Source organism: Camelina sativa, chromosome 4, assembly GCF_030686135.1.
Source record: "Camelina sativa cultivar CO46 ecotype springtype chromosome 4, ASM3068613v1".
Classification (NCBI taxonomy): domain Eukaryota; kingdom Viridiplantae; phylum Streptophyta; class Magnoliopsida; order Brassicales; family Brassicaceae; genus Camelina; species Camelina sativa.
In genome coordinates, this window is record NC_141883.1 from 31,408,028 (window position 1) to 31,428,409 (window position 20,382).

Below are 20,382 nucleotides of genomic sequence, written 5' to 3' on the forward strand. Positions count from 1 at the left end.
AGCTATTTAGGATTATTTCTATTTTCTTATTTCCTTTTCTCATTTACGGTTTATAGAGATGAAGTCTAGAGATGAAGTCTAGGTTGTAAAGACTCATCCAAGCTAGAGAGTGTTTTGGAGGTTTCGATCGGGTTAGGCCGAGGGAAGAGAGAACTTAGTTCTTTAAAGGGTTTTGGTTTGGAAACAAAGATAGAATAGAATCTCAATTCCTGTGAAAGATTTTCTCTTTTTATGCTCTTTAGTCTTGTCAAGTTTCCGTTTCTAATCTCTCTTTAGTCTTGTCTTTCAAACTAAACTCCATGACTAACCTCGCCGTTTCTAATGGAGACGAACGACCGCCAAAAACCAACCAACCGCTGTCGTCGTCTCCAATGTCGTCGCCGTCATCGTTTACGTCACTGCCACGCGACATGGTATTAAACGTCATAGCCCGCGTACCAAAACGGTTGTACCCAATCCTCTGTTGCGTCTCCAAGAACTTGCGTAGTCTTGTTCGGTCGCCTGAGATTCAAGAGACTCGATCTTTAATCGGAAAGGATTCTCTTTATATCTGCGTCGAGGACATAACTAGGGATGAAGAATATGTGATTACGCGTACTTATCACTGGTTCAATCTCCGCAGGGTTGAGAAGAGTACGACCGAGAATGTCTTCGTCTCCGTCGATTTCTCTTTCCTTTCCGAGTCTTGTCATGTCTCTTCTTCCATCTTCGCCGTTGGTCCTGAGATGTTCTTCATTCTTAATGATGGCTCACCAAGCTTTAGGATCTTTGACACCCAATCTGGAAAGGTTCGTCAAGGACCTAGTTTGCTAGTGAACCGAACGTACAATTGCGTAGGAATAGTCGGCGGTAAGATCTATGTGATCGGAGGATACAAAGAAGACGAGCTTACAGCGGAAAGCTTTGATCTAAAGACGGAAGCGTGGGAAACAGCTCCGAGTCCCCATAACAAAGAAAGACTTATATGGATTCATGGAACAGGTGCTTCACTAGACAGAAAGGTTTGTGCTGTAAGCTTTTTTCGATGCCTGACATGTTACGATCCTAGAGATGGTTCTTGTGAGACATCCCAGATGTCATTTAGCGACTGGTGGAACACAGGAGTGTGTGTTATAGACAATGTGCTCTACGTTTACTTCTTTAGTTACGGTTTAATGTGGTATGACACTGAACTGAAGCTATGGAGATTGGTTTATGGTTTGGATCTTGGCGAAGCTCAAGGCGTTGCAATGGCTGAATACTATGGGAAGTTGGCGTTTCTATGGGAGAAACCTAGTCTTGTTAGTAGTGAAAGCAAAGAGATTTGGTGTAGAATGATTGGTTTGGCTTGGAGTGAAGCAGAAATCAATGGAACTGCAGAACCATCTCAACTTCTCAGGATTGTTCCTCGCACCTTTGATTTTCACCATTGTCTGTCGGTTGGTTAAACTCGAGATCTAGTGTTGACAATAAATGTTTAGCACTCTCTTTGGTGTAGAATGATTTGTTTTGGATAGGAGTGAAGTGAGGATACATTTGACTGTATAGATTGCACCATTGTCTTTCTCTTTTGGGGTTAAACACGAGAGATATATTATGGATACTTGATTGATGGTATCATCATTTACTTCTTCAGCTCTTGAATGAGTTATATTATTGTTGCGGTTTCAGCATCTTGCTCTGTTTCACCTAACCTAATTTGCAGTATTTGCTTAGCAAGTTTGTGTGTTTGTAATTCACTCAGTTACATAGGAGTTGATGTGTTTCTTGCCCTGTCTAGTAAACCGATTCAAATGAAAACCAAAACTGTGTATCTACTAAACCGAATAATACTCAATATTTGATGGTATCCACATTTTATTAACCAAGAAAATTAAAAAACAAAAGATGGATGAATTAGAACACAATGGAAACCAGATTTGGCCATTGTTAATACGAGTAAAAGGCCAAGTACAGGTCAAGAAGATTACAATAGGCTTAGACCATTGAGTTACAGAGTAGCAGATGTTTTCCTTCTTGCTAATTTCTCACTTATTAGCAGGTCTAGCTAGCTTTGAGAACATTCATAATAAGGTTGAGATTATGGTTCTTTTGCCACATTATATTTTCCCTGCAATCAATTATCCAGGTGCTTGCATAATCTCCACAGAGCAAGTATGTATTTTAAAAAGATTGTTCTTTAATGTATACGATCAAGAACCATGTAAAGACTCAAACACAACTGGTAGCTAACTATGATGCTCAAAGTTACATTTTACAATTAGACCAAATATTTTCCAGCTCAATCTGCCAAAATGTTGTGATCATGATGATGATGATTTCCAGAACGTTAAAGCGGTGTTTGATGCAGCTAATAAAAGTAGTTTTACAGCCTCCTACAAAGACTCAAGAAAGATTGGTTTATGGCATGTTCTTTGAATGGTTAACTCAAATCTCTAGCTTTGGGATATTTTTAATATTTTTTAGTGTACTTTTATTCTATGAACAACTCTTGCAGATCAAGATCAAAATTTATAGGAGTTTGATCTTGTAGTAGAGAGAGTTTTAGCAGAATTTGATCTTCTAAGCTAAGTCTCATGCTCATCTATGTGTAAGACAACAAATATAAACCGGATTTAACCGACTAAAACTGTTAGGGAGAAGAAATAAACCGGAATTTGGTGTTTGGCTTATATAAACGAAACCAATTGGAATTAAAGCTCAATTCCTTCGAAAAGTTCACTCACTTCAACTCTCGATTAATGATGCAAGACCATGTTAACGATCATGCTCTTTTATAATCTCATAGATAAACCGGTTATGGTTATGGTTAGTTGGCTATATAAACAGAAACAAAGATTGAATAAAAATCGCAATTCAATCTTTTTCATTCATTCTCAAGTTCTTTTTTGTTTAATCTCTCTCTAGTCTTCTCTTTCAAACTAAACTCCATGACAAACCACCGCAAGAAACCAACCAACCGCCGTCATCCTTTACGTCACTGCCACGCGACATGGTATTAAACGTCTTAGCCCGCGTACCAAAACGGTTATACCCAATCCTCTGTTGCGTCACCAAGAACTTGCGTAGTCTTGTTTGCTCGGCTGAGATTCAAGAGACTCGATCTTCCTTCGGAAAAGATTCTCTTTATATCTGCGTCATGGACGAAACTATGGATGAAGAATATATGCGTACTCGGACTTATCACTGGTTCAGTCTCCGCAGGGTTGTGGAGAGTACGACCGAGAATGTCTTCGTCTCCGTCGATTTCTCTTTCCTTCCCGAGCCTTGTCGTCGCTCTGCTTCCGTCGTCGCCTTTGGTCCTAAGATGTTCTTCATTCCCGGAACTAATCATCGCTCATCAAGCTTTAGGATCTTTGACACTCAATCTGGAAAGGTTCGCCAAGGACCTAGTTTGCTAGTGAACCGAACGTTTAATTGCGTAGCACTAGTCGGCGGTAAGATCTATGTGATCGGAGGATGCAGAGAAGACGATAGTCCAGCGGAAAGCTTTGATCTAAAGACGGAAGCTTGGGAAAGAGCTCCGAGTCCCGATGAAGAAGATAGTCGCGTATGGATTCATGGGACAGGTGCTCCACTAGACATAAAGGTTTGTGCTGTAAGCTTATTTGGAGGCCTCACATGTTACGATACTAGAGATGGTTCTTGCGAGACATCTGAGTTGCCTTTTGGAAAATGGTGGAACACAGGAGTGTGTGTTATAAACAATGTGCTCTACGTGTACTTCTTTCGTTTCGGTTTAATGTGGTTTGACACTGATCTGAGGCTATGGAGAGTGGTTTTTGGTTTGGATCTTGGCACACCTCAGGGCGTTGCAATGGCTGAATACTATGGGAAGTTGGCGTTTCTATGGGAGAAACCAAGTCTTGTTTGTCGTGGAAGCAAAGAGATTTGGTGTAGAATGATTGGCTTGGCTAGGAGTCAAGAAGGATTCAATGGAGCTGCAGAACCCTCTCAACTTCTCAGGATTGTTCCTCGCACCTTTAGTATTCACCATTGTCTGTCGGTTGGTTAAACTCGAGATCTATTGTTGCTTAGTACTTTCTTTGGTACTGTGCAATGATTGTTTTGGATAGGAGTGAAGTAAGGATTCATTTGACTGTACGTAGAACCATCTCAAATTCTTGGTATTGTTCCTCGAGGCTTATATAGATTGCAGCATTGTCTTTCTCTTTTAGTGTTAAACACGAGAGACATATTTGTGGATACATCAATACGGTTTACTTCTTCAGCTTTTGAAATAGTCATTATTGTTGCGGTTTCAGCATCTTGCTCTGTTCCACCTAATCTAAATTGTAGTATACTGTACATTAGCAGTACTACTGTATTTGCTTAGCAAGTTTTGTGTGTTGATGTGTTTCTCTTGTCCCTGTCTACTAAACCGATTCAAATGGAAACCAAAACCATATTTTATTAACCAAGAAAATTAGAAAAAACAAATGATGGTTGGAATGGAACACAATGAAAACCAGATTTGGACATCTTGTAATACAAAGTTGTAAACTGATAAGGTTTGAGAATCTGAGATATCCCAACGAACACAAAACCAGACAATAAGAAATCCGAAAACCTATTGATAAAACTGTGTTTACAAATCGATAAACACAAAGGATACAGATCGTTTATGTAATCACAAATTACAAAATGATTCCTCAGGTCGATCACATAGCGATCGACTCCACCAAGCACGCAGGCCAAAGATAGAAGAGGAGCAACGCTTCTTTATATGGAGTTGGAAGCCTCTGTTTCCATCGCAGTCTCTGCTTTTCCCTTTCCCCCAGTCAAACATTACATAGGGTTTGCTTCCACTTTCTTTAATGCCACGTCACCCCCAGCTTGGACTTCTTTCTACTTTTTTCTGACAGTAGCTTTGATGAACCTTATCATAAACTAGAAAGGATAGTTACTTTCCTTCTGGCATACATGGATCAGAGAGACCACGATAGAGCTTACCTGCAGAAAATAAAATAAAAACAGAACAAAATGTCTGAGAGGCTCCTCCTATCACTGCCGCGTACATTGTAGGCAAGTATATGCAAAGAGAGGCACCAAATCAACAGAAACGAAATGAACAAAGATTCTGATTCAAATATAAAATGGAAGTGATTCGAGGGAATATACTCATTCAAGCCATTGGCAGGAGTCGCGAGTGAATTCAAATGAAGGATCTTGAAGCAGGTCAGAGCAATACTCGTTTCCCTGCAGTTAGTGAGACAGTCAACACATGAAAAAACACCTATTACAAGAAAGGTGAATGTGAGACCACATTTGGCTATCAGAATGGTTGTTAAGAATGTCACCTGTGACTTACCTTTTCACATTTTTCAAATGATTGCCTTTGGCTTGAGATAATTGTGACTGATTTTGTGGCCAAAGTGCAATGGATTCATCATCAGACAACTTTTCTCCAAGTACTCATATCTTAACTCATCATTCAGACCTGCAATTAAAACCATCAAGTGTATCAAGAAAAAATCAGTCAAGAGTTAAACTAAACACACACAATAAATAATATTATTTATTCAGAAAATAGATATTTTGGTGTTGCAAAAGATCCCCATCTCTCTTTTACTTTCAGAAAATATCTAGGTGATTTGATGTGATTCCAAGTTACACTGAGAGAGAGAGATAAATGAAGTAAATAGTAATTCAGTAGTACCTTTTTGTTCACAGGGCTACAAGGCTCCTTGGTTCAGTAAAGTGAGGCCTCCAATCATTATTCTACAGGAAAAAAGAGGCATATTAGATGGCATGAAATCAAGTGTTCTATGCATACAAAGAAGCATAACACTTGATTAGAAAGTTACGGTGAAGCTATTAAAGATGTTTATGCATGTTGGTTAGCCCTTTTCATTGCTTGAAGATTAAATTCCTGAACAGTAAGAAATAAGATCCTAGCAGATTAATTAAACAGTTTAATTATGATATGAGCATGTTATAAAGTCTTGATACTCCCAGATGAAGGGTATTTACCTGAAAATTATAGCAGATGCATGTGGTGTACTTCCTTATGGTACTTCTTAGGTTTCATTGAAGTTGCACATGGTCTCTAGTTTTTATGATGATCTCCCTGCAGTCAGTGAGACAAGCAACACATGAAATTAAAAAAACCATCAATCACTTACAAGAATCAGCTTGAATTTTTAGTTTTTTTATGAATTTGCAAATGAAATATGCATGCCTTTACTTGGAATTCAAATTAATTGACAAAGATGGGAGTAGTTGAAGAGAAACGCCATGGACACAACAAGGTCCTCCGATCCACACTTGCAAAAAAGATTCTGAGAGTTAGAAGACAAGAGAATTCTATAATTATAATGAAATAATCTAACAGGGAATTTTACTCACAGATGGTGAAGCAGAGGATTTAGAAGAACACGATGTTGAGGTATGTTTGATACCTCTCCGACTTGTTGAGGTATGTCAAGTATCATAACATCTCCTTCAAGGGTTCCTATGCATTGAGAAAGAATCATGAGTACTAAAAAATCGTATCACTTTTTATCTGTTGGTCCCAAAAGTGAGAAGAAAGATAAACTTACATCGCAAGCAGCTTCCCATTAGCTGAGATACTATATTAGAGGCTGACACAGAGTTGTTTTTTATAGGCTTTTGACTCTTTTCGTTTCCCATGTTATAATACTTGATAGGAGAAAGCAGACCTGAAAGTTAGGCTTTTGACTGATGAATGTGCCTGACACAATTGAGAACTCATATAAGCTGAACCAAACACAATTGAGAGAATATGAGTTCTGTGTCAAATGGTGTGTAGAAACAAAGGCGTGTTGTGTAAATATAGATACCTGACAGCAGATGCCAAGACTCCTTGAAACACCAGATAGCACGGTGTGGTACCTATAAAACGCACAACGTTTGAGTATTTTTTGATAACTATACCAAAGCGCAATGATACTTAAAAGAGATATCTGCTTCTTACGTACCTTACTTCTGTTAGACCATAGCAAGACCCCACTCTGAGCATCAACATCTCGCCACGGGTTATTCTTCACCTATAACCAGCCACCATAGCATTTGTAAGTATATTCAAATCCGAAATGATCAGCAAGGGAGTTCGCAGGCCTGCTTGTATATATAGGTGTTGTATAGTTGTTGGTGGAATATTTAAGATCCTATTTTCTCAGACGTGTCATACTTTCAACGTAATCTTATAGATAAGTAGAGGACATACCTTATGCTCTTCTCCGACAGAGAGAGATTCCATAGTCCACCAGCAGCTTCCTCAGCCACAAGTCTGTTCATTGACTTTGCCAAACCAGCAAGAATTCTGATTCTTCCTTCTTCAGCAACAGACTTTGCAATAGCCTTAAAAATTAAATAAAGAAAAATGTTAGTGTGGACCTCGAGGCAAAAGTATCAATATGCCAGTATGAAAAATGACAAGACAAACAGAAGAAGCAACCTTTGCAGCTTCTGACTGAATCCCTTCTCGCCATGATTTTGCAAGTTCTAGAAGAAGACAGATACGTCCATCTTTCCTATAACTGCTTCAGCTCGTCCACTGTCTATACTAGAAAATGCCAAGACTCCTTGAAACACCAAAGAGAACGGTTTAGTTCCTACAAAACGCAAAACGTTATGTAATTTTGAGTAACTATACCAAAGTGCAATGATACTTTAAAAGAGATATCTGCTTCTTACGTACCGTCCTTCTGTTAGACCATAGTGGTTCAGCAAGACCCCACTGTGAGAATCAAAACTTGGCCACGGGTTCTTAACCTATAACGAGCCATCATAGCATCATAGCATGTGGCATCAAGCAATAACCGATGAGGTTTCCTAGAGTGATCCAGTCCTCCCTCTCATTCCACCAAGTACCTTCATAAAAAGGGAGTACAATATTTTAAAGGAGAAAGCCCTTCATAACCAAAACAGAGCGGATAAAAATCAGTAGAAACCAAACCAAAGCATTTAAGAACAACCTCAACCATCAGAACTATAATAGACAAGTTCATATTTTCATTTAATATAAAGGTGGGGGTCTTTGCTAACCTGCTGTTCCGGAATTAACTCTTGCAGCTGCGCAATGCTGCTCCCTCCATCATTATTGGACTATAAAAAAAAAAAAAAAATCAAACTTGCAAATGAAGAAGGTTAGTTGAAATGAGCTTGAGACGCAAATAAAAGCTAAAAACTAGATGATCACACAGGACAAATACAACAAAACAAAGGAGAATAATTACCAGGTGGGTTGATGAGCTCTGCATCTGAAGCCATCTAACTGGATTGATGAGCGAAGATTGTTGCCCCTGGTTACACTTTGTGCTTGTGCTATTCCTCAACCAACATGAAACAATCGAAGAAGAAGAACAAGATTTCATCATCATATACAAAGCCAACACATGTGCAAAAGCTATCTGATACAGAGATAAGAGTCAGAGAGTGAGAGAAACAGAGGAGGAGACTTACTACGAAAGAGAGAGAGAGAGAGAGGAAGATGTAGCGCCGGCAAAGTAGAGGGTGGCTGAACAAGAGACACGCCATGTTCGAGAATTAGGATCCGGCGAGAGAGATTTTAAGGCTTCTCCATGGACTCGCACGTCTTTACTTCCTCTAGGATAGAAACATTCAAGCATGGATTCTCTCAGTCTCCGTCTCCGATTTGCTTCTCCTCCGGCCAAGACAAAAAGACCTAATTAAAAAAAAAAAAAAATACAATTCCCACTCTGAAATTAAAATAAGATGACCGGATAAAACCGGTTGGTTATCAAACTAACTAAACAAAGAGACACGTACCGATGTATTGGAAATTGATGAGAAGCTAACAAACCTGCTGGTGGTCTCTCGTGAGACAATCAAGCATACCTGAAATGATATTTTTTTAACCAAGGATATGGCAATGCATAAGACCAAGAAGAAACCAAAGTTGCAAATTTTACCTCTCGCTGGTCTCCGGATACCAGTGAACAAATCTCTCCAACAAAGCTTGCTTAGGTCCATCAAGTCCATCTGCAATAAATAAGCATAAGTCATTAGGAGAAGGAAACATGATCACATCTCCATCAAGTCCAGCTACAATAATTCAGCATAAGTGTTTTTCCCATAATATACTGCAACAAAAAAAAAAGAATCTGGAAAACAAAATAAGAACACACATGAGAACAAATCATATATACATCACCAACAATAGCAAATCTCTGAAAGTCATTAAGGGATAAAAAGAAGAAGATGTAACCTTACCTCTAAACAGATGATAGACGAGAAGATATCCACGATCTGCATCAAAGTGAGAGATATATATATTTTCAGTTCTATGCGTACCAACAAAAAACAAGTTACATAGGACAAAGCTTAAGAACAAACTCTCCTCTCGTTCAGGAAATAATTTGTGGAGCATCTCTCATCTGAATGTGTGTGTACACAGCAAGAACATCTGGGAAACACACAAGAAGTAGAGGACCAATATTATTAAGGTAACCTGAAAGTTAAATAGAATCTACAACAACACAAGGACAAGTTATATAAATCATACCGTAGAAGAATGCCACAAACCACCGCACCTTACCTGATTCTAGACGAGAAGATAAAAGTTCAATTCAACAAAGCAATCCTAGTGCCTGCCCTGAACTGTGACGACGATCTGCATCAAAACAACAAAGCAATACAAAAACAACCAAGTAATTAGTAAGTAACTAGAATGAAAAGTAAAAAACCAAAGTAAAAAATCAGGAGGGAGAACAAATCAGCAACCAGAATCTACAAACAACAACACAAGGACAAGTAAGTAAAATCAAACCGTAGGAAGAGCCGAGGAGCCTCCATGATTCACTTCCAACACACCACCTGCAAGACAAACAATAAACTTAATTACTTAGTGGGAACCAAACCAAAAATATGTAATTAGGGATTATAAATTCAAACCTCTTGTACAGTAATACCATTGCCTCGAGGATCTGCATCAAAGGACAAAGCTTAAAAACAAACTCTCCTCTCGTCTAGGGAAATAATTTGTGGAGCATCTCTCATCTGAATGTGTGTACACAGCAAGAACATCTGGGAACACACAAGAAACAGAGTATCAGAAATAGCCAATCTTAAGGTAACCTGAAAGTTAAACTCAGCAGAGATCATAGTGTTAAACCTGAAAGTTAAACTCCCACAATGTTTTCTATTTGAACCTCCCACACAGTCAGTAATCCAGGTGCCTCCAAAATCTGCATCAAAATAGAGACTGAGATGTTAATTCACTTATATAGGAAAAAAGAGAGTAAAAGATGTATTAAGACATAAGAGGAAGAACAAAACCAATGATGTCTTTAGAACAGGGAAGAAGGAGTCCATCAAAGCCATCACTGATCGATCAAAGCATCATCCAATACCTGAAATAACATAGCAATTAGCAAAGAAGTAAACCTAATAATAAAAAGCCTTGAACGATTCAATTTAGAAACTTAGAAACCAAACCCGGAAGAGCAAAATTGAATGAGAGTGACAAGGATCAGTCAAAGCCATCACACGATCTGCAACAAAAGAGAGACTGAGATGTTAAATTCACTTATATATAGAAAAAAAGTAGAAGATGTATTAAGACTTAAGAGGAATAACAAAACCCATTCAGACGTAGCACACAGAAGAAGGAGTCCATCAAAGCCGTCACTGATCTATCAAAGCATCGACCAAGACCTGAAATAATCCAAAACCTGAAAAGAAAAAAAACAGAACAACAAGTTAAAAACCAAACCCTAGAAAAAGAAGAAAAGAAAAGCAACTGTATCAATTCAAAGAAAGACACCAGAGACTAGTTCGTGTCCATCAAAGCCATCATCATCATCATCAAAACCTGAAAAGAAAAAAAAAACAGAACAACAAGTTAAAAACCAAACCCTAGAAAACCCGATGATCGATTTTAAAAAGACAACATCAGAAACTAGTTACCACCAATGAAACGAAACGAACGAGTGAAGATGCTGTACTAGAGAGTCAGAGGAACAAAACCCCTGAAGACGTGTCACAGAGAAAAAGAGTTTCCATCAAAGCCATCATCATCATTGATTGATAAAAGCATATCATCCAAAACCTGAAAAAAGAACGGAACAACAAGTTAGAAATTAATCAAACCCTAGAAAAAAATAGATAAGAGGTTCAAATAAAAACATCAGAAACAAGTTTTAGAAGAATACTGGTCCGCCACCAACCAACGAAACGAGAGAGCTTGCGGAGCGGAGAGACTTTACACTCACTACAGAGAGGAACGAGAACATAGAAGAAACGTAGTGAGGAAGATGTGAATGAGAGAGAGCGTTATATTTATAGACGGTTGAGATCTAATTCTGTTCATGTTTTAACGGGTAAGATTAAGTCGGTAGTCAAACAAACTTTGACTCTTTTGTCCAGCTGGCAATATTTCCTTTTCTTTATAGACGGTCGAGATCTAAGCATTCATGTTTTAACGGTCATCAGCACAAAACCTACAAAGTCCAGCTGGCAATTTTCTTTTTCTTTATTGTTTCGTAAATTTTGTATGAGACCGTTTAGAGAGATTCAATCACCAATATAGATCAAAATAGAAAAGGAAAACCCTAGATTAATGAATCTAACGGTTCAAAAATAGAAAAGGAAATAATAGGTAGGTTAAATCATGACCGACATTTACATTCTCTATAAATACAGCAGTAACGCTCCACTACGTCTCACATCTTCCATCTTTTTTTTGTTTTTTCGTCTTTGGTTCTCCTTCGTAACTTGAAAAGAAAGATGATGTGGTACTCTTCTAATCCCGACGGGTCCATGACTCGATGATGTTGTTTTCAACTCGACCATTCATCGCTCGTTCCTACTTGTGAAACTTTCTAGGGTTTGGTCTCTCTCAATTGCATCTCTGTAGCTTTTTAATTATTATGTTCATGTGTCGCTCTGTTATTATTATTCTTCTTCTTCACGCACGAGTTTCTAACTTGTTTTTGTTTTGTTCGTCTTGCAGGTTTTTTCGGAAGCGAATCTGTGATGAATATGATCCGATCATCACCTCTCGTTCTTACTTGTGAGATCTTCGCTAGGGCTTGGTCTCTCTCAACTGCATCTGCAGCTTTTGAATTATTAGCGCCCCTCTGTTATTCTTCTTCTTCACGAGTCTCTGACTTGTTTTTTTGTTTTGTTCGTCTTGCAGGTCTTTTGGATCATCGCTTCTGGATTTCTCTTACTCCCGTCGTATGCTGTTGCAGATTCAAACCTTGAAGATGCTAACGTCTTCTCTTCACATATTCTGTTATTACTTACTTGTCGTTGTTTTTTTTGTTGCTTTAGGTTTGTGGAGGAGGGTCCTACGATTGATCGGTGATGGCTTCTTGGGTTTGTTTTCGAAATTGCATCAAGTTGCTTTTTTTCATAATGAAATTGTTCACGTGATTTACTTTTTGCTCTGTTATTTCAGGTTATGATTGATGCTTTCATCGTTGAGGGTGTTGTCTCAAGGAGACAAGGACACGCTTTGTTTCTTCTAACGTCTTCAAGGGTTTTGTTCTTCCTCTTAACTCTTCTTTTACTCTCTGTTTTTCCTAATTACATATGTGATTTACTTGTTGTTTTTTTTGTTTTGTTTTGTTAGTTTAGGTGTGTGGAGAAGGATCCTACAATGGCTCAATGATGGCTTTGACTGATCGTTGTCACTCGAATTCATGTTACTCTTCTAAGGTTTGGTTTATAAATTGAATAATTATTATGTTCAAGAGGAGACGAGGACAAGCTTCGCTTCTTTTCTATGCTAAAGTCTTCAAGGGTTTGTGGAGGAGGTTCCTATGATTGATTGAAGATGGCTTTGACTGATCGTTGTCACTCTAATTGATCATGTTCTTCTTCTTGGGTTTGGTTTCTAAATAGCATCAGTTGCTTATTTTCTTTTGTGAATCTGTTCATGTGATTGACTTGTCATTATGCTATTTCAGGTTTTTGGATGATGCTTTTATTGATGAGATGGGAGTGATAGCTCAAGGACACACTTCACTTCTTTTCTATGCTAAAGTCTTCAAGGGTTTTGTTCTTCCTCTTAACACTTCTTTTATTTACTCTCTGTTTTTTTTTTTGGTTCCTTACGGTGCTTTGTTCCTCTTCGTCTTGCAGATGTTTTGGAAGCTAATGATTATGATCGGATCATTGCATACTCTTCTCATGGGTACGTCTTCAAGCTTACTCACGGGTTTTGTTAATATGTGATCATTTTTTTCCGGTTATCATAGTTGTTTCACTTCACGCTATCGTTTTGGTATCAATAATACTCAGGTGTGGCTTCTCATGGCTATGTTTCAGATCGTACATGATGAACTAGTGAAAATTGTGATGGCCGGAGGAGTGGTGTGTGATCTACACTTTGCTAAATTAATTAGGTGGCTGGAGAAGAAGAGTTACCCGGGTGATGCGTTTTTGGTATTTGTTGTTGGTTTCACGATCTATCATTACCTACTTATCATTTTGTTAAGTTTGTTGTCTTCTTTTAACTTTTGCAGAGCAGACAAAGGCAAAAAAGATGTGTTGGCTACCTCTGGCTTTCAGACTGATGTGAAAATATTTCAGAAGGTTCTCAAATGCAGACACATGGTGAAGTTTCCTTTGTTCTTTTGATCAAATATCTTTCTTCCTTTGCATATATCAATCAGATATATGTTTTTTTCTAAACGATATCTGAATGACTTATGCAAGAGTGTTCTCTGTGATTGGTGTCCTGCAGATATATCAACATCAGCAAAATTACGAGCAGATGAGCATGTCCTGCAATGGGCCAGCTTCTCTCCAAAACGTTTTATTTCTAAGAGGGCTTGGACGAGAAAGGTAAAGTGCTCTTCTTCTTCATTTTTTTTTTTTTTTTTGGTTATGAAATGACTGTAGAAAAGGTACAACAATGTGTGATATATTTATTCTTGATATATAATGCAGGAAAAGGGTGTGTGTGTGTGTTTACTTACGACGCTGTTGGATCATATGAGGGAGTTGGATACGGTGCTCAAGGTTAAGGCTACACTGTGAGTTGCCCTATTTTGTGTCTTCTTGCGTAATGCCTATGTGTTGTTATCATTTGCATTTAGTTCAAGATATTACCAAAACATCTACTTAATATATATATATCAATGTTGCACAACTTCTTCATATGTCTTCGTCAATTGTTTGTCTCTGACTAATGCTTTGTGAATTGTTTGCTGTAATAGGGAGTCAAGCTGGAGGCTGACAGCATCAAGAGTGAACTCATGGACTTGAGGAAAGACTAAGCTCCTTTCGTGCATTTAGCGCAACCATGTCCTTCTGGCTTCCTGAGTTGTAGAAAACTCCTATGAACTGCTGTCGTGTTTGATGCTTCATAGAGGAAAAACCCAATAACAACAACTTCAGCCCATTAAATAATGCCCTCTTTTTTTTCTTTTTTAATAATAATAATTATGAAAATTATAATTTTAATAGGTTTTTCTTTTTTCTTTGTATGAAGAGAAGAAGAAGAAGAAGAAGAAGGAGAGATAAGAGTGGAGTGGAGACGATTCACATGTCGCCATGATGATGTTGGAGCTTCTCTCCGGCGATAGATTGATGGGAGGGGATCATCATCTCATCGGAGATTTGGGTGGGGTGGATTCGTTTTTTTTATATAATTCCGGCAAGTAACGGTGGTGGTGGTGGGAGTGTCGTTGAGTATCAGATTTGAAATTCCTAGTTTCAGACAACTGGCGAGAGCCCAAAGCGGTAGAGGTTTGGGACCAATTTACTGATTCCATGTTCTGATAGCATCTTCGTTTGAGAATCATTGTTGTCTCATAAATCTATTGCAGCTTTAGTTTATTCATGAAATTGACTCTTTGTGAAAGATAGATAAAGGCATGATGGAAAAACTAAAAGACAGTGATGAAGTTTCTGAATCCAACAGAAGTGTTACTAGTTGTTGATGCCATGACTACCTGGACAAAAAGCTGCTGCTGTAGTTGTTGTATTCTATATTTTTCAAGAACATACTCTAAACATCCTGAAAATGAATAAGTTTCAGAACTAAGGTGAGCTTTTTATGTACTTCCTACAGCTCTGGTGACAACATTCATTGTAGAGGTATGAATCACAGAAGCCATTCTGACAAAGCTAGATAAGAGGTGCTGCTGCTTTGACTGTCAAGGAGGTTTGTGTTCTTCTTCTTCTTTGATCAATTCTTTCACAGAAAGTTACTTAATTAACGTTTTACGTTGATCCTTTACTCTCAATTGGGTGTCAATAATAGGTGTATCTGGAAATCCGATTAAACTGGTAGCGGATGGAGGATCTTGCAACCGGATAGAATGGCTTGACGAATTCTAGGAATGTGAGATGTGCGTTCATTTGTAGAAAAGGCAACAAAAGTTGTAAGTTTTTTTTTTTTGTAGTAAAAGTTCATTTTTCTTTTCCCCTCTCTGTCTCTCTACACTGAGTTCTTCTTCATCTGTCTTTGCAGATGCGTCAAGAAGAAGATAATGAGTGCAAACTTCTGACATTAACAATTTCCCAAAGCAGACACGTGCTGGTTGTTGATGCCATGTGTCATATTATTTGGACCATCGTTGCTTGTTGTTTGTTAACAATAGATTGAAAATCTCAGAATGGGTCTAACTTCCTTTTATCTTTGTGTTTTAGGATTATCATGTTCTTTGGTTTGGCAAGATCTCTCGTCCAAAGCCTGGGGGATCAGATCACAGTTGGTGGTCCTGCAACTTTTGCTTTTTTCAGGCTGGTAACGTTTTATATTTACTTGGTCAGATTCTTTTAAATTTTTTTTCCCTGGCTCACAAATTATTCAACTCCATAGGTCGCCAAGCTTTCTTGAAGTGGTTGGTGTCTCCTATTTTATATCTAACTGAGCCTGGAAAGATTATCATTCTTGTCCTACCAGAATATTTCTGTTTTTTTCGTTGGTTTTCTGAATCTTGTAATCTCTTTTACAGCTCAAGGAACCCTCGGTGGCCTAACTCTTATCATCTAACCAAAAGCAAGGTAACAAAATTGCATCGTTATCTCTTAAGTAAAGTTTGACCAACCATGGGCCTTGTTTTGCTGAATTTTGGTTATAGTTAATAGAGTGACCTTTCTTTCAAATATAGATACTACACTGTGCTTTTGGCTGTTTCTAGGAGTTTCGTCATCTGCTCCCAGGTATATACACATACATACGTTCTCGCTATTGACAATTCTCGTTTGAATATACCCACACTCTTCTCTATGTGATGCTGTTTTCTCTTTCTCGTTTTTCAGCTGATATGGGTCCGGGCCCTTGTACTGTCACTAGAGCGGCCAAAGAGTGTAAACATGTCCTCCAAAAGGTGACACTTAGCAGCTTAGTGGGGATATTAAGCTCCTCTCTAAACCACCAAAGGTTTGCTTCTTTGTTTTATTTACATCTTCTCATATTATTTGGTCTGTTTCATTCCTCACTCTTCACCATCGTTGCTTATTAATAATAGATTGAAAATCCTGGATTGCGTCTAACTTCCTTTTATCGTTGTGTTTTAGAGGAATGTCATGTTCTTTGGTTTGGCAAGATCTCTCGTCCAAAGCCTGGGGGATCAGATCACAGTTGGTGGTTATGCAACTTTTGCTTTTTAAGGCGCGTAACGTTTTATGTTTTACTTGGTCATATGCTTTTAGGTCCCCAAACTTTCTGAAGTGGTTGGTTCCTATTTTATTTACATTATCATTCTTGTCCTACTTGATTTCTGATTTTTCTTTGTTTTTTTTGAATCTTGTAATCTCTATTACAGGTCAAGGACCCCTCTGTGGCCTAACGTTGATGCTGAAAGAGGAGTGCTGCTGAACTCTTATTGTCTAAAAGAAAGCAAGGTACAAAACTGCATCGTTATCACTTAGGTAAGTTTGACTAACCCTTGGCCTTGTTTTGCTGAATCTTGGTTATAGTTAATAGAGTGACTTTTCTTCCAAATATAGTTACTACACCGTGCTTTTTGGCTGTCTCTAGGAATCTCGCCATCTGCTCCTAAACATACACATACATGCTTTCTCGCTATTGACAATTCTCGTTTGAATAAACACACACTCTTCTTTGTGATGCGTTTTTTTTTTATAATCCCGATTATATATGCTTGTGATGGTAGCTTTTCTATTTATGAATTACTTCCGTTCATTATAGGGTATGTTGAGGATGTGAAGGAGCCATACTCTCTTTTTGATTTTTTGGCATCGGATATTTGAGTTTTGATTGCAGTTTCTTTAAAATACATGTGGTGTTTCATGCCTTCTTGTTTTGGTTAACAATATATTGTCGTGTGTTGGAAAGTTGTGTTGCTACTCATAATCTCTTCAGTTTGTTATTTGATGTCATCGTTTACATGATTATGTTAGTGATTCTTGCTGGTAGCGTGACCTCATGGGGGCAGGCTCATAGAAGGTGAAGAGCATCTTGGTTTTGATGATAATGGTCTTTACTTCTGTCTTCTGAGGTTTCTTTCTTCTTGGGCTGTGGCTGGTTATAATGGTTCTGTAGACATTTGATAATGAAGTCCACACTTGATTATGTTTGGGTGATGCATTATGTTTGTTGAGTTTCAGGGGAGGCTAAATTTTATGGATAGACTTCTAACGAAAGTACTCAGGTAGTCAGTGAAGATTGAAAACATCACGTCCTTACATCGGGTGAAAAGGTTAGGTTGATTAAAGATGTTGTTCGATTGGTACCTTTAAATCATAGTTCCTTTCTTCCTTGGACTTATTGGCTTGCAGGTCAAAGTTTTCTGTCTAACACGTTAAAGTACCCTCCATTCTGGTTACTTGGCGTTGCAGTTTGTGAAGGTTGATTGTGATGTGTTGCTGGATTGTTCCTCTTCCTTGGTCTTGTGTCTTGCAGGTTAAAGCTAGCGTTCAGACGCTTGTTTCATTACTGATGTGCCTTTCCTATTTACCACAGAAGTGCCTAGATCATTTATGGGACCTTTGGTGTGGGTTGCTTTGACTTGCCTCTACAATTGCGCAAATGATTTTTTCTCATTTTCTCGTTGTTCGGAACACAGTTGAGCCTCTTTTTTTAAGTTGTCATGTCGTGACCATGAAAGCCTACGCTGGTGTTGCGGTTTCTAAAGTTCTCATGGAAGCATATGTGACTGGACTGGTTTAGAGACTGAAAAGGATTGGAGTTTGTAAATAGTGATTTTGTTCAGTTATGTGCTTTTGTCTGGTCGTTCATTTTTCCTTGATTTGGTCTGGAGAGGAAGAGTCTTATGTAGCTGGTACACAGGAAGTTAAATCGGAGATTAGGCTGGTTTTGGCGTCACCTTTGGTTGTTTTCTTGTTAGCATGGAGTAGTAAGAACTTTGGATTTTTTTTTTTTTTTATATTGGAATGTGTTGGGTTTTGACCCCATGACTCATCGGCCAAGAACTGATGATACCTTCCCAAGCTTATCTCAACTCATGTCTCTGTCTAACCTAAGAGGACTTGTTGATCTGCAGCAACAGGTTCCTATTGAAGAACAAGCTGAGATGGCTCCTCCAGCTGTTCCAATACCTTTTCAACCTCTCATCCTCGGCTCCTCCCAAAAGTAGTAGCAGCAGCATTAACCCTAAGGACTTAAACATTCTCAATCTCCTCATCAAAGAAAACTCCAGTAGCAGTAGTCTCGACCTCGGTTTCCTCACTTCTCATCTTCAATACTCCAACAACCTCCCACCCCTCGAAAACCTAGACGATAATCACTTCAGTCAAAACAGTTCTCCAGTATGTATCCATGAACCACAAAGCTTGAATCAAATTATGTTGCCTTCTCATGATCCTTGTGGTCAACTCTCGATTTAGTCATTGTTGTTGCGGTATACTGTATTCATTAATGGTTTTTGTTAGGGTCAAGAACAAGAAAGGAGCTAATTCAGTGTATATAGAACGCAGCTCAAAAACACAACAGAGTAAACAAACCATTAATTCTTGAGTTACATTCTATAATTAGACATAATCTTTTGCCGCTCATTATATACTAAAGAAAGACTTAACATCTACTGTCGTAAACGAACAAAATATTATAAACCGGATTTAACCGATAAAAAAATTGAATCGGAGAAAAAAAGAAACCGGTTTTTGTTTTGTTTTTGGCTATATATATATAACCGAAACCAAAATTGAATAAAAAAAACTCTCAATTGCTGTGAAAGTTTTCTTGAATTCTCTCCATTATATCTTCTCCTTCAAACTAAACCCGATGTCAAACCTCGCCGCTTCTAACGCCGACGAACGACCGCGAAAAACCAACCAACCACCGTCGTCTTCATTGTCTTCGCCGTCATTGTTTTCACTGCCACTAGACATGGTTTTGAACGTCTTAGCCCGCGTACCAAAACGGTTTTACCCAATCCTCTGTTGCGTCTCCAATAAGATGAGGAGTCTTGTTCGCTCCGCTGAGATTCACGAGACTCGATCTTTACTCGGAAAAGATTCTCTTTATATCTTCTTCTTGGACGAAATCTCAAGTCCCTTATACGTCTACTGGTACACTCTCCGCAGGACTGAGAACAGAACGACTGAGAATCTCTTCTACCCGATAGAATTCTCCACTCCTCGCGATCCTTGTACTACACGCATGCTAGCCATTGATACAGAGATCTTCTTCATGACCCCATGTACTACTCGTTCATTAAAGTTACGGATTCTTGACACCAGGTCTAGAGTGTTGCGTCAAGGACCTAGTTTGCTAGTGGATCGATTATCAACTAGCGTAGGACTAGTCGGCGGTAAGGTCTATGTGATCGGAGGATGTAGCGAGCGCGAACTACTAGTGGAAAGATTTGACCTAAAGACGCAAACGTTTGAAGAAGCTCCGACTCCTGATGAAAGAGATTATCGCATATGGATATATGGGGTAAATGTTACACTAGACAGAAAGGTTTATGCTCTATGTCCTCGTGAAGGTATGGCCTCGTACGATACTAGAGATGGTTCTTGTCAGAGATCTGAGATGCCTAAAGATAAATGGCGGCGTTCAGGAACGTGCGTGATTGGCAATGTGCTCTACCTTTACTTCTCTAGATTCGGGTTAATGTGGTATGACACTCAACTGATGATATGGAGGGTGGTTTATGGTTTTGATCTTGACAAAGCTCAATGCGTTGGAATAGCTGAATACTATGGGAAGTTGGCAATTCTATGGGAGAAACCAAGTCCTGTTAGTCGTGAAAGCAAAGAGATTTGGTGTACAATGATTGGTTTGCTTAGGAGTGATGTAGGGATTCATGGAGCTGCAGAACCCTCTCAACTTCTCGGGATTGTTCCTTACGGCTATCTAATGCGTTGTTGTCTGTCCGTTTCGGCTTAGACATTGTTGATGGTGAAACGTCTAGTACTACTTTCTCTTTGGTTGTAAGAATAATTGGAGCCAAGAAGGGTTCATGTAATGTAACTGCAGAACCTTGTCAACTTACTTAGGCTATATAGATTGCAGTATTGCCTGTCTCT

General features: G+C 38.6%; 2 protein-coding genes, 1 long non-coding RNA gene and 3 pseudogenes across 105 annotated transcripts; 4 read left to right on the plus strand and 2 right to left on the minus strand.

The window, feature by feature from the left end:
* Nucleotides 1–152: 152 nt before the first annotated feature.
* LOC104784403 (F-box/kelch-repeat protein At2g44700 pseudogene) lies at nt 153–1,536 on the plus strand (annotated as a pseudogene). The gene has a single exon (XR_015597338.1). The product of XR_015597338.1 is annotated as an F-box/kelch-repeat protein At2g44700 pseudogene (transcript).
* Nucleotides 1,537–2,846: 1,310 nt separating this feature from the next.
* On the plus strand, nt 2,847–4,061 carry LOC104784404 (F-box/kelch-repeat protein At2g44700 pseudogene; annotated as a pseudogene).
* A 364-nt stretch (nt 4,062–4,425) lies between these two features.
* On the minus strand, nt 4,426–9,217 carry LOC104783022 (uncharacterized). Of its 50 annotated transcripts, none has more exons than XM_087511143.1 (20): nt 9,178–9,217; nt 8,877–8,946; nt 8,734–8,802; nt 8,407–8,629; nt 8,181–8,268; nt 7,990–8,049; nt 7,643–7,815; nt 7,400–7,556; nt 7,169–7,302; nt 6,921–6,989; nt 6,783–6,834; nt 6,522–6,641; nt 6,328–6,433; nt 6,167–6,245; nt 5,953–6,049; nt 5,787–5,851; nt 5,639–5,700; nt 5,291–5,419; nt 5,101–5,178; nt 4,426–4,932 (listed from the first exon to the last, which is right to left on the minus strand). In XM_087511143.1, exons 4-7 carry the CDS (start codon nt 8,571–8,573, stop codon nt 7,777–7,779), a joined length of 354 nt encoding a protein of 117 aa, XP_087367269.1. In that variant the 5' UTR covers nt 8,574–8,629; nt 8,734–8,802; nt 8,877–8,946; nt 9,178–9,217; the 3' UTR covers nt 4,426–4,932; nt 5,101–5,178; nt 5,291–5,419; nt 5,639–5,700; nt 5,787–5,851; nt 5,953–6,049; nt 6,167–6,245; nt 6,328–6,433; nt 6,522–6,641; nt 6,783–6,834; nt 6,921–6,989; nt 7,169–7,302; nt 7,400–7,556; nt 7,643–7,776. The 50 variants fall into 42 exon arrangements, with proteins under 50 accessions (XP_087367266.1, XP_087367269.1, XP_087367275.1 ...); XM_087511131.1 differs by having other exon boundaries at nt 6,161–6,245; nt 6,522–6,673; XM_087511139.1 differs by having other exon boundaries at nt 6,522–6,699.
* An 82-nt stretch (nt 9,218–9,299) lies between these two features.
* Nucleotides 9,300–11,216, minus strand: LOC147946382 (uncharacterized). Of its 4 annotated transcripts, none has more exons than XR_015597345.1 (11): nt 11,118–11,216; nt 10,876–11,014; nt 10,730–10,777; nt 10,548–10,637; nt 10,402–10,457; nt 10,243–10,316; nt 10,079–10,151; nt 9,876–9,990; nt 9,734–9,780; nt 9,503–9,577; nt 9,300–9,370 (listed from the first exon to the last, which is right to left on the minus strand). It is a non-coding gene; the product is annotated as an uncharacterized LOC147946382 (long non-coding RNA). The 4 variants fall into 4 exon arrangements; XR_015597344.1 differs by having other exon boundaries at nt 10,873–11,014; XR_015597341.1 differs by having other exon boundaries at nt 9,859–9,990; nt 10,873–11,014.
* Nucleotides 11,217–14,362: 3,146 nt separating this feature from the next.
* Nucleotides 14,363–18,707, plus strand: LOC104784405 (uncharacterized). 50 transcript variants are annotated; one of them, XM_087511223.1, is made up of 15 exons: nt 14,400–14,664; nt 14,785–14,899; nt 14,990–15,082; nt 15,182–15,302; nt 15,392–15,460; nt 15,571–15,667; nt 15,743–15,764; nt 15,879–15,927; nt 16,035–16,086; nt 16,186–16,306; nt 16,444–16,537; nt 16,692–16,797; nt 17,290–17,387; nt 17,497–17,588; nt 17,792–18,310. In XM_087511223.1, exons 5-9 carry the CDS (start codon nt 15,392–15,394, stop codon nt 16,062–16,064), a joined length of 267 nt encoding a protein of 88 aa, XP_087367349.1. In that variant the 5' UTR covers nt 14,400–14,664; nt 14,785–14,899; nt 14,990–15,082; nt 15,182–15,302; the 3' UTR covers nt 16,065–16,086; nt 16,186–16,306; nt 16,444–16,537; nt 16,692–16,797; nt 17,290–17,387; nt 17,497–17,588; nt 17,792–18,310. The 50 variants fall into 50 exon arrangements, 44 of the variants coding, with proteins under 44 accessions (XP_087367329.1, XP_087367347.1, XP_087367332.1 ...); XM_087511224.1 differs by having other exon boundaries at nt 14,781–14,890; nt 17,792–18,214; XR_015597347.1 differs by lacking the exon at nt 15,743–15,764 and having other exon boundaries at nt 14,370–14,664; nt 14,785–14,890.
* A 393-nt stretch (nt 18,708–19,100) lies between these two features.
* Nucleotides 19,101–20,242, plus strand: LOC147946383 (F-box/kelch-repeat protein At2g44700 pseudogene; annotated as a pseudogene).
* Nucleotides 20,243–20,382: the final 140 nt, after the last annotated feature.